The 11,366-nt window shown below is 43.4% G+C and overlaps 1 protein-coding gene across 1 annotated transcript; it reads right to left on the minus strand.

The window, feature by feature from the left end:
- Window positions 1–3,139: 3,139 nt before the first annotated feature.
- On the minus strand, window positions 3,140–10,202 carry ASIP (agouti signaling protein). The gene is made up of 3 exons (XM_086622948.1): window positions 10,022–10,202; window positions 4,967–5,028; window positions 3,140–3,316 (listed from the first exon to the last, which is right to left on the minus strand). The coding sequence occupies exons 1-3, from the start codon at window positions 10,200–10,202 to the stop codon at window positions 3,140–3,142; spliced, it is 420 nt and encodes a 139-aa protein (XP_086479074.1).
- Between the last annotated feature and the right edge of the window lie 1,164 nt (window positions 10,203–11,366).

Below are 11,366 nucleotides of genomic sequence, written 5' to 3' on the forward strand. Positions count from 1 at the left end.
CGTTCCTGCACCATCCTGTACTTGGCTGGTTCAGCTCCTGTGTCTCTGGCTGCTCCTCAGTGTGGCTCTCAGCACTTTCCATGTCCTTAGCTGGCAGCCACAAGCTGTGGTCAACATCTTCTTTAACCGTCTGGGTGATGGGGCAGAATGTGCCCTCAACACGTCCGCCTGTGACACACAAGTGGGAGGAGTGGGGCCAGAGGGATGTGCTGCTGGTCAGAAGGACCCTGACAGCCTGGAGAAGCGGTCCGACAGGAACCTCTCGCAGTCCATCAAGGAGAAGTGCAGAGTCCTGCACCTGGGGAGGAACAACCCATGTATGGATGGATGGATGCTGGGGGCCCCCCCAGCTGGAGAGCAGCTTTGCAGAAAAGGGCCTGAGGATCCTGGTGAACACCAAGTTCAACATGAGCCGGCAAAGACAACAAACAGTGTCCTGGGCTGCGCTGGGAGGAGTGTTGCAGCAGGTTAAGGAGGTGATCCTTCCCCTCTGCTCAGTGCTAGTAAGGCCACACCTGGAGTACTGTGTCCAGTTTGGGGCTCCCCAGTAGGAGAGAGACATGAACATACTGGAGAGTGTCAAACATCAGGAAACACTTTTTTTTTTTTTTATGGAGAGGGTGATCGAGCACTGGCACAGGATTGCTGTAGGAGGTTGTGGAGTCTCCCTCCTTGGAGATATTCAAAAGCTGTCTGGACACGGACAGCTCTAAGTGGCCCTGCTTGAGGTTTGGACCAGATGACTTCCAGAAGTCCCTGCCAGCCTCGACCATTCTGTGATTCTGCAAAGCTGGAGTGGGAGCTGCTGTCTAGAGAACAGCTGTTTGTGTGATTTCTGGCTCTCCTTCCTTCCCTTTTCTCTTCTTCTGCTCCCCTCCACCCTGGTAAAATATAATTTTTCTGACTAGCTGGACATTCTGATGAGGAAATGGTATTGTTTCCACATGAGAAGTTGTGTGATTATTGATACGATTTTAGTATCAACCAAGGACAATGTCTTATAGTTAGAAGAGTTTTGAAACAATTGCATTGTTATCTAGAAACAATGCATCTTTATCTAGAACCTGCATCTTTATCTGGAAAAAGGAGGGGCCCAATTCTGTTTCCTAAGCCCATTGCAATGTATCGTTCTTCCTTCTCATCCTTGTTTATCCTGAATGGCCCGCAGATTCCTGACCGGGATGTCTGATTACAAGATGTTCTTATGTACATTTAAAAAAATTCAGGCTTGTATGATATCTGATAGCTGATGTGTTTTATAAAAGATAAGGAACACAGTGACATCCTGTCATCATCTGGGCTCTTTCGTAGCTTAATCTGTCATCTATCTATATCTCTAGATGAACAAACATTTCTGTCAATATCTGACCGACGTTTTGAGCTCTGGGCTTTGGATTGATTACTAGAAGAAAAAAAAGTCCATATGGCTTGAGCCCCCTTAGAAGCACCATCTGTATCATCTTTGCCTGCCTGGGAGGTTTTTGAGCCCTCAGCTATGCTTAGAAATAAACCCGTGAAGAATTTTTCTCTTCATTAAACCTGCACAGAACATTAGAAAATTCAGGATTGTGATTAGAAATTAATAGTTAGAAAATATCCGATTGTGAAAGCTAAAGAGCAGCGGTAGGGACACTGGTGCAGTCATCTAGCAGGCAGATGGAGAGAACATGCACGATGTGGTTTAGCCTTGGGAGAGCACATGGCTCTTGTGACTGGCAATAGCAGTGGGATGAAGGGAAAATACTAAAATCAAGAAAGGCCCACAGAAGAAAAAGGTGTAGGGGAGAGGAACGTTGTAGATGTAGAACAGAGGATGTAAAAAAGCAAGAGCTGGAGTCTGGCAGATGAGTCTTCAACGTTGGAGGCAGCTTCTGGGTCTGCTCTGACCTTGCTCTCCTGTGACCCACCGCATCTCTCCTGGTAGTTTAACCAAGAAGGGGTTTCCTCCCGTCCCATCTCGGATAACTCAAGATTAAGGCAAAGAGCTTTGAGAACGAGAGAAAGATGTCTTCTAGACACCTGTTTGCTGCTGCCTTCAGCTTCAGCCATACCTTCAAAGCTGTTTCTGAGCCTGTAAGGGCTGATACAGCATTTGGTAGTTTTATTTTTTTCCTGTGGTCACTGGTTGCACGCAGCACATGGAGATTGCCACCTGAATTCATGCTGGGGGTCGCCAATAGTAAGAATAGGCAAAGAAAGGGAGATTGCTTGTAATGGTTTTCTTCAAGATGTGTGTGGGGTTTACATTAATTTTTTGCTCAGCTTTCCTTTCTTCCTTAAAGTCCCGGATATGTGTTCCTGCTTTTGGGCTCTATATGCACAGTGTCCTTGGCAGCAGGAGAAGAAGGGCTGAGGACTCTATTCCTACAGATATGGCTGGGGAAAATATTCTGAGTTTTAACTCAGGAGGCACAGATACATTCAGGGTTCAAATACAGGTGTATATTATAAACCATGGAGATTCTGGTTGCTGGTAGAATGACAAAAACCTTGGAAGTGGATGTACTGATGCTCAGCTGGGGATGATTAAAAAATTGCCATATTGTTTTGTCTTTTCAGGTAGAATAACCTATATAAATTCTCATCCTGGTTTTTGCTGAATGTGTGAAAAGGGAGTTGACCCTGAAACCTGCATTTTCACCATGGTATTTTGGCTGTGCTGGAGGCTGGCACTGTGCTGTCCTGGCGGGCAAACCCAAGCTTGGGTCCCTCACTGGGTTAACCAGTCCTGTTCTAGCGTGGCCATTCGTGTGCCATTGGTGCAGGTTTTGTGGTGCTGGTTAGACAATACTGCAGTCTGTGGTTAATACCAACCTTCAAAAAAAACCCCCTCAAACCCTAAACAAGCAAGAAAGCTCCAAATCAACAAGAACCCAGAATTCTTCCTAAAACACAGATCAGTTTTGTTAAAAATACGTATTCAATGTCAATCTCCCTGGTTGTTTGCTCCCTGAAAAGACCTGTTTATGATAGCATTAACCCCATGAAAAAAAAACATTGTCCATTTAATTTTAAGAGGGGCTAACCCAAGCTGCCAGCTTCAAAGCTCTCTACTTCAATTGCTATACACGAGGCAGTTTGAAATACACACTTGAGAAGCTAATGAAAGACAGAAGCCTGATTGTGTTCCCAGTTTGGCTTAGCACTTTGGGTTTAACATTAGACATTGGCAGATGGTCTGAAAAATCCGGCATTTGCACAAAGCACAGTAGTTACAACACGAATTCAAGTGTGGTTTGCAGGTTTTGAAGTTTGGCACGCAGTCGGCAGCTGGTGTGGGCCTTGGCTTTGGAGGTGTCTTCAGCTGAGCATTTTTCTAGAAGAAAAAACATGAAAATTCATATAAATGTAAAATGAGTACGGGTCAGAGTAAAGCATAGGTGCAAAGAAAGTGAACCATGGGAGCTTCTGGCTTGAGATGAGTCGGCGGTTGCGAGCAGCGAGACCTATATTAGTAACAACGCAGAGGAGTGGTGGGACTGGATCGTGGGACATGCTGGCTTGAGAACAACCTACTGAGCAAAATATTAAACCTCATGAGCCCCAGATTTTGGGCAATTAGAAACATGACTGGATAAGAGTGTTGGAAAACGCTCTCTAAGGAAGAACATGGCAGCAGCGAAGAGAGGGACACAAGAATCTGCAAAGACAACGGCGTTATCAGTACAACAAATAAGGAATTACTCTTGGATCCCCAAACTTTTCAAATGGAAGAGTGAACCTCCCTGTGAATTGTGGGGCTGGTACCCCCTTTGTTTCCTGAGCTGTGAGGCTGAGAGAGGGGAGGTGACCATGCTCTACCTCGCACGGTTGGTTTGTTAAGCTGCCTTTGGAGCTCAGTAATCTTTTGTGCATCAGATTTGTGCATGGGAATCCTTAACTGCAGACAGAGGGAAGTGAGATGAAAAAGATCTCTCAGCCTACGCAAGGAGTGCTGCTTCTCTCTCTGTCATTTGGAAAGGTGGAAAACTGGGTTGATCAAAGGACCTGGGAGAGGCCTCTGGAGACCTCCAGCTATTGGCATCCTGTGCACTTTTGGTAGTTTCTGAGGAGTTGCAATTTTAAGGTAAAATGTTCTGTGGTCTCTAGGTGCCTTTGGCTTTTAAGCCAAAATACTTTGATAAATTTTCATTGCAAGAATGTCCTGCTTTGAGCTTAAGGTGGGACTAAATGACATCCCGAGGCCTCTTTCAACCTGGGTCATCCTGGGGATTTAGGAAGTGCTTCAAGGAAGGTTGACCACACAAGGCATCAGTTAGAAAGAAAAAGGAGTGCTAAACGTTTCTGGTTGCAGCAATGACTGGTGTGGCTATAAATGGCTATCACAACATACTAAAAATAAAGTTAGAAGGTTATTTTCTATTTTTGTAGACAATCTTTAAAATACAGGAGTCCAGCCCATGTAATATTTCACATTTGAGACCTGTGGGTAACACCACATTAAGGAAATCTATCAGTCTGAATCTACTGATCTGATAAAATTACTAGTTTGTCTTTTCAGCCAAATATCAACTTCTTTGTATACCTCTAACTTTTTGGCACCTGCAGTTAAAAAGCAGCAGGCGGCGAGTTTGTGCCCTCGGGCTGCAAAGCCTGTACAGTTAACCCACACGGGGTGACCAGGAATGGTACCTCTTTATGGTGGATGCCCAAATAATTTGACAAATACTTCAACCAGCTCGAGGTTAAAGTGCCTTTTGTGTAAGAGAAGACTGTGAAAAACCAAAAGCAAAACCAACAAGACCCCCCAAACCCAAACAATAACCTCTAATTATTCTAAGATCAGAGTTTTCTTTCCACCCTTAGTGTTTCGCATCTGTTTTTACAGTATTTAGAGCTTCAAACTGTACGTAAATTATTTAAATCAGGGAATGGCTGCAAAAGCCTTGCAAATGAAGGCACTGAGGAAAACTACACATGTAATAAATGCTTCTAATTCAACAATGTTTTCTGAACAGCCACCTACCTTGGAAGATTTCTTGTTCTCTGCCTCTTTCCTGCTGACTTTCTGGGATCTTTTAGTTAAATCTTCAAAGAGAACAGCACAACATAGTATGAAATCAATTTTACATAATATGAAATCAATTTTCCGTCATATGAAATCAATTTTACATAATATGAAATCAATTTTACATCATATGAAATCAATTTTACAGCATGTGTTATTTAATTGAGATGCTTAATGCTATTTTTGTGCGAGAGAAGGCAGATAACCTGCATGGCCACTTCATCACTGCGTGTTCTGCAGCGAAGACGTCCATCCCTAGGAGCCGTCCTTCCTTACACATAGCGTGTCTGAACTCCTGCTATTGTTTGTATTTATATATACTTTATATATTATATATATATTTTATAACATACGCTGATGTTCGTATTTTAGGAGGGTTTTTTTACACAGTGTATGGTCAGATGTGAACAAGGAAAATCGTTTCAGGGAAATAAAATTAGAGGTCTCTGTAAAAGATGGTGGTACTTAGGAACATTAGTTATGTGAACAAAAGTAGGAAAAACATTTAGAATTCTATATTTTTTCTGTTAAAAGGTGGTGTTACCTGCATAATTTTGGCAGGAATTAACAAGCTTGCGCTGATTTTCACAAAAAAAAAAAAAAAAAAAAAAGGCATAAACTCTTCATCTGTATGACTCCACCTTTCATTTCTCAGTTCTTTGCTCCTTTTTCACCTACCATTACTTGCAAAGGTGTTTTGTTAACGTGCCTGTAGCTTTGAAAAGTTTGTGAATATTTGTAGAGTTGAGACCTGGTAAATTTAGGGGGTGTGTTCAGGCTGTGTCTGATGTAACTTTTTTTTTCCTTTAGATCAAATCACTAATATTAACTTCCTGCTATCATCCCTGAGGGCTAATAGCATTCACTGCCATTGTTGTTATTGTTGTCATGCCAGCTCTAATGCTGTTTATTTCTAGATATAAGCTCCACGACTAGGACTTGTCTTGGGATCTAACACAGCGAGACTGTTAAAGCGAGAGACGCTTCCCAGCTCACTAATCTGTTGCTCTGGTTTTGATCCCTTTGTTCTGTGCGTGTCAGGTTTGTACCAACCACTAACTGTATATCAGGAGTGACTGGGATACAAAATTTACAGACGCCCACCGATGAATGGTGGCTCCTCGTCTATTCCAGTATTTGCTAGCCATCTCTTTTTGAATATTTAATAATGGCCAGGATTTACAGAATTGCAGAATGAAGAATACACACTTTGAGCTGTTTTGGGGGGTTTCGTTTGTTATCCTTGCATCCTTGTAGTTAGGGTTATATATTTCTACGAAAAAGCGGGAGGAAAAACGGTGCTTTAGGCATGTGAAGTTTTTGTTGCTTGATAAGAGCGTGTCTTTAAAAAGGCCTTGCACCAACCAGGACCAGTGGTTTAGGTCGGTTCCAGCTGGCAGGTTATGCTGGCTTTGTTATGCCGCCCTTCGAAACTTTCTGAGGGTAACCAAGATGCTTGTAAGCCACTTACATCTACGTTCATTTAACTTTCCATGGTTCAATTGTACAGGATTGTCTGGCCTATAAAATTGTTTCAATAACATTCACTTAAAGGGTATATGATGTCATTAAACAGAAATTGAAACATTGGCGTGATGTAAATGTGCCTTAATTATTCCAGGAAATTTGGAAAAGAAGAAAATGATGCCCAGTGGGCAGATGCGAGGGAAATGTAAAGATGCTTTTTTTTGTTTTTGACAGGTGAGTGCTGGAATTGCCTCTTCTGCATTTCCTCTGGCTTAGGTCAAACACCTGCTTTTCCCAACTGGCCTCTAATCTCTTTTTCCTCATGCTCTACCTACCATGTTGTCAACAGCTGCCCAACTGCCCAGCTCCTTATAAATCTCATCTGTGACAACACAGGAAAATGTGATACAGGCCTGTGAAAATATTGATAGCACACACCTCTAGCCTCTGTTGATACAACTGTGATTTGAAGGGCTATAAAAAAATACATATTCATTAGATGATTGCGTGTTTTCCCAGTTGATGCCAGCAAATCCTCTGCTTAACTTTTAAGATGTGATTCAACTCCGGCCGCGGGTTTTATTGAATTTGAGCCAGAGATATCATCTTTTGAGACCACGAGCACTGTGATGATTGGCAGGTGTGTAAACAGCTGGTTGCAGATGAGTTTTATTACTCAAGGATGGCTGCAGCAATTTGTAGAAACTCAGCTGTAACATCAGCCCCTTCACCTCTGTTCCGTGTGGCCAACCAGAAGGAACAGGACTTGGTGTAAGAAAACGTCACTCAGATAGGAAGCTCTATCCAAAATGTTTAAACAAAGCTGACATGGAATTCTTCTGTTAGCTGATACAAAAATAGATATGTATAACTGAGAAATCATAAAGAAATTGACAGTTTAGGAGGGGAGAGGAGGCTGTGGTTATTTAAACGCTCGCTTAATATTTGCCCTAAATTAATTGTTTCTGTGGTGGTGATGGGAAAGACCAGCCCGTTGGTCTTTTGCCATGACACTGTTGTTACAATAAATATCACCGTGTGTGGCTTCATCGTCCCCCCCGCGCGCTGCGGGGGCTTTGCTGGGGCTGCTGGCAGAGGGGGCAGTGGCAGCGCTGGAGGAGCCAACCCTGCCCTTCCCGCTTCTGTCTGGCTGCTTTTTCCAGCTGTTTTCCCCTGTTTGCATTAGTTTCTCCCATTTCAACCCATTTCCATCCACTGCAGGACTCTCTCCGAGGTGGTCTCTCTCCCTCTAGCAACAATTCCCACTCGTTTCAGCCAGACATGGCTCCATCCAGCTGCTGTGCAATGCACAGAGCCCGGCAAAAGTCGAAAAGAAAGGATGGGCCTCTGGTTGTGTCTCACAATATGCTGACGTGAGGCAGGGGACGTTATTCCCAGCTCACTTCAGGGAAAATGATGACATCTGCTGTCATCCTCCTGCTCTCAGGGGGAGGAATCAGCAGGGCTGGAAGGTCCCTTGGTCTGGGAACCTGAACCCCAAAACAACGTCAGCACGTGTCCTTTCTCCTGCACCTTCTTTCTCCACCCATTTGAAAGGTCATGGCTAGGGGCTTTCAAACGCTCTTCATATGCCATACATTAGTGCATGCTTTCGATTAATTTTTATTTAGTTTATCAAGTTTATTCAATTATTTCAGTTAATAGGTGATAGAGGTAATGTGGCTACTGGTTGTCCAAAATAAAACCCAGAAAAGTTTGAGCATGTGCCATTTCAGCTCCAAAATAAACGATTTCAAAACTTAGGTCAGATTCTATTGAATTAGAAAAAAAAAAAAGGAATGATTTGTCTCAGTTTTATTACTCACTTTATATTATTTCAGTTTTCTTTAGCTATGGGGTAGCGGGGGATCAGACTGGCCTCTCACCTTTGAACTACTGGGCTGCAGAAAGGCCTTGAGATACCTCTGGAAATGTCTTGTGCCCCAAGAAAGTGAGTGCAGCCCTGGCCAACAGTGTTACAGCAGGTTTTGCATCTGTATTTTCCTTTTTGGAACAGTCATCCAAGACAAGCAGACTATGGAAGAGACTTGGGTTTCACCTCAGAGTGGTGAGGATCCATGGATGCTCTGCTCCTGCAGGATGAGGTGTCTCTTGCAGACAACTAAACGGGGCAGAGAGGGAGGAAGGGTTTTTGGGAGGCATCGCAGAACCATCCAAATCAAAAGGACTTGACAGCGTTAGGGGATTTTTGCTATCTTGGATGTCTGTTGGCAGAGCAGTATGGCATGACATACCCTGTCTGCCATGTGTAAGGCATGGGCACGTTTTTGTGAGAAGATGGAGAAATCAGCTGAAGGGAGTGTATTTTGTATCTCTGATTTTAATTGGAATAAAAAAATTATTGGAAATGTGAGACTGAAGGCATCTCGGATCACAAGGACCATGAAATGATATGGCTTGGGAGGCTGCAGAACAGCACAAGCTTTAGTAAACTTGCAGTTAAACAACCTTGAGTTAACTCAGGGTTCAGAGGTTCCAGTTTCATTGGAAAGGCACATGTGGGGCAACTGTTTCTCCTTAAAGAAATGTCCTGAGCAAGATTGCAGAGAAAATATAGGAAAGAAGGTAAGAAGCCAACCTGCTTTAAGCAAAAGGCCTAAAAGCCTGTAGAAAGGAGCTAAACAAGAAAAGCTTTTTTTTTTAATTATTAAAATTTTGACACAGTTATGAATGATATTCTGCAGCTAATTATCTCCAAACACCTGTAAGTTTCTTGAAAGAAAGAAGTTGGCTTAAATTACCTTGAAAGAGTTAGGGCAGACAGTAGGAAAAAATTTTGTGAAGAAAAGAGTTAAGCATTGCCCTAAAAAGGCTCTTCCCTAACAGGACAGATGGTCACCTGCCAGTAACGGCAGGGACATCTGCCATCCCTGGAGGTGTTCAAGGCCAGGTGGGATGGGGTTTTGAGCAACCTAGTGTAGTGGAGGGCGTCCCTGCCCATGGCAGGAGTTGGAGCTGGATGATCTTTAAGGTCCTTTCCAACCCAAACCCTTCCATGATTCTATGACATAGCTGGTCCTGTCTTGGATAAATGGATGCCCTCTGGATCTCCCTCTTTTCCTCCCCTGGTTAAAAATCACTTGGCATGCAGGTAAACTGAGGTTATTAATACCTTAGAGAACTGTTGATTTCTCTGCCACAAGAGCAGACCCTAAAAAAAGAAACGTTACGTTCACTTTTTCTATTTGCACTAGACTTTCAAAGGAAGATTAATGCCCGTATTAACAGAAAAACCCTTCTCTTCAATCTAGACAGACTTACAATATGATGGGACCTGAAGTGAAATCTGTGAAACTAAAACCAGTTGTGTGATTTATTTATTTTTTTTTTACTGTAAACTGTGGTTTGTCACATCGCTATTCTTGGATGCTGTGCCTGCATTGCCACCGCAGTTCCGCGCGCTACTAAGGCATTTGTCTGAAATCGCGATGTTGCAGCAAGCTGTCACAAATAATCCGTATTAATCGACAACGGTATCGCCTGCAAATCTTGTTAATTTGGCACCGAATGGCAGATTTTACTAACCTACTATGGAGATGGGTGGGAGATCTGAGAGATGCATTTTGTTGCTCCTTGTCAGGTTGCATTCTGTCTTCTCTTCAATGACCATATGAGAACCAGCAACTCTGAGCAAGCTGTAGCAGAGCAACAGGCTTAGGAAGAGGTTCTTACTTTCCATCCTGGGGAGGAAAAATTCCATTGGCATGAAAACCACAGTTGGTCAAAACCTGCATGTAGAAGAGATGCAAGGACACGAATCTCAGCAATGGCTTTCTGTCATGTCATGCAGCTTTAGCAATATATTTTTGACAATTCTTTTGTTTTCAGCACTTTGCCTCTCATACTGGAATACCCGAGAACACAGTTGTTGAGTGGAAAAGTGCTCCTGCAAATATAACTCTCTTAGATGGTCTTTTTCTCTTTTTTCCTGATTCTTTTCTTAAAAGGTTTATATTCCCAAAGTGGTGTTTGTTGTATGACCAAGGGGAGAACAACTTCTGCTGTCACTTTTGACCAGTTCAATCACATCACCAGATTTTTCCCAGAAAATATTGTTTATCTATTTGTGCTAGAAAACCTAGAAAAACAATGATAATTTAAAAAACCCACAAATTCTGTTTCCTATTAGTTTTCTCCAAATAAAAATACGTCACGAAGAAATACCTTGTTTTATTATACCCTGATGTGGCTGCTCTGATCCCGTAGCGAATCACAGCTGTAACTCAGGCAAGCAAAGGCTCAGTGCTGTAAAGCATTTATGTGCCTTGAGGTTTATTATGTAGAATCACGGAATGGTTTGGGTTGGAAGGGACCTCAAAGAGCATCTAGTTCCAACCCCCCTGCCATGGGCAGGGACACCCTCCACTACACCAGGTTGCTCAAAGCCTCATCCAACCTGGCCTTGAACACTTCCAGGGATGGGGCAGCCACAGCTTCTCTGGGCAACCTGTGCCAGTGCCTCACCACCCTCAGAGTGAAAAATTTCTTCCTTATATCCAATCTAAATCTCCCCTCTTTCAGTTTAAAGCCATTGCCCCTTGTCCTGTCACTACACGCCCTCGTAAAAAGTCTCTCTCCAGCTTTCCTGTAGGCCCCCTTTAGGTACTGGAAAGCTGCTATAAGATCACCCCGGAGCCTTCTCTTCTCCAGACTGAACAGCCCCAACTCTCTCAGCCTGTCTCCATAGCAGAGGTGCTCCAGCCCTCGGATCATCTTCGTGGCCTCCTCTGGACTCATTCCAGTAGCTCTATGTCCTTCTTATGTTGGGGACTCCAGAGCTGAACACAGTATTCCAGGTGGGGTCTCACGAGAACTGAGTAGAGGGGCAGAATCCCCTCCCTTGACCTGCTGGCCACACTTCTTTTGATAC

The sequence above is a fragment of the Tauraco erythrolophus genome, chromosome 18, assembly GCF_009769465.1.
Source record: "Tauraco erythrolophus isolate bTauEry1 chromosome 18, bTauEry1.pri, whole genome shotgun sequence".
Classification (NCBI taxonomy): Eukaryota; Metazoa; Chordata; class Aves; order Musophagiformes; family Musophagidae; genus Tauraco; species Tauraco erythrolophus.

Coding starts and splice junctions, on each gene's coding strand:
- ASIP (XM_086622948.1), bottom strand. CDS start 10,202: ATGCCAATGGAATTTTTCCTCCCCAGGATGGAAAGTAAGAACCTCTTC. Junction 5,029..10,021: donor CCCACCCATCTCCATAGTAG/GTTAGTAAAATC, acceptor TTCTCTTTGAAG/ATTTAACTAAAAGATCCCAG. Junction 3,317..4,966: donor AGAACAAGAAATCTTCCAAG/GTAGGTGGCTGT, acceptor TTTTTCTTCTAG/AAAAATGCTCAGCTGAAGAC.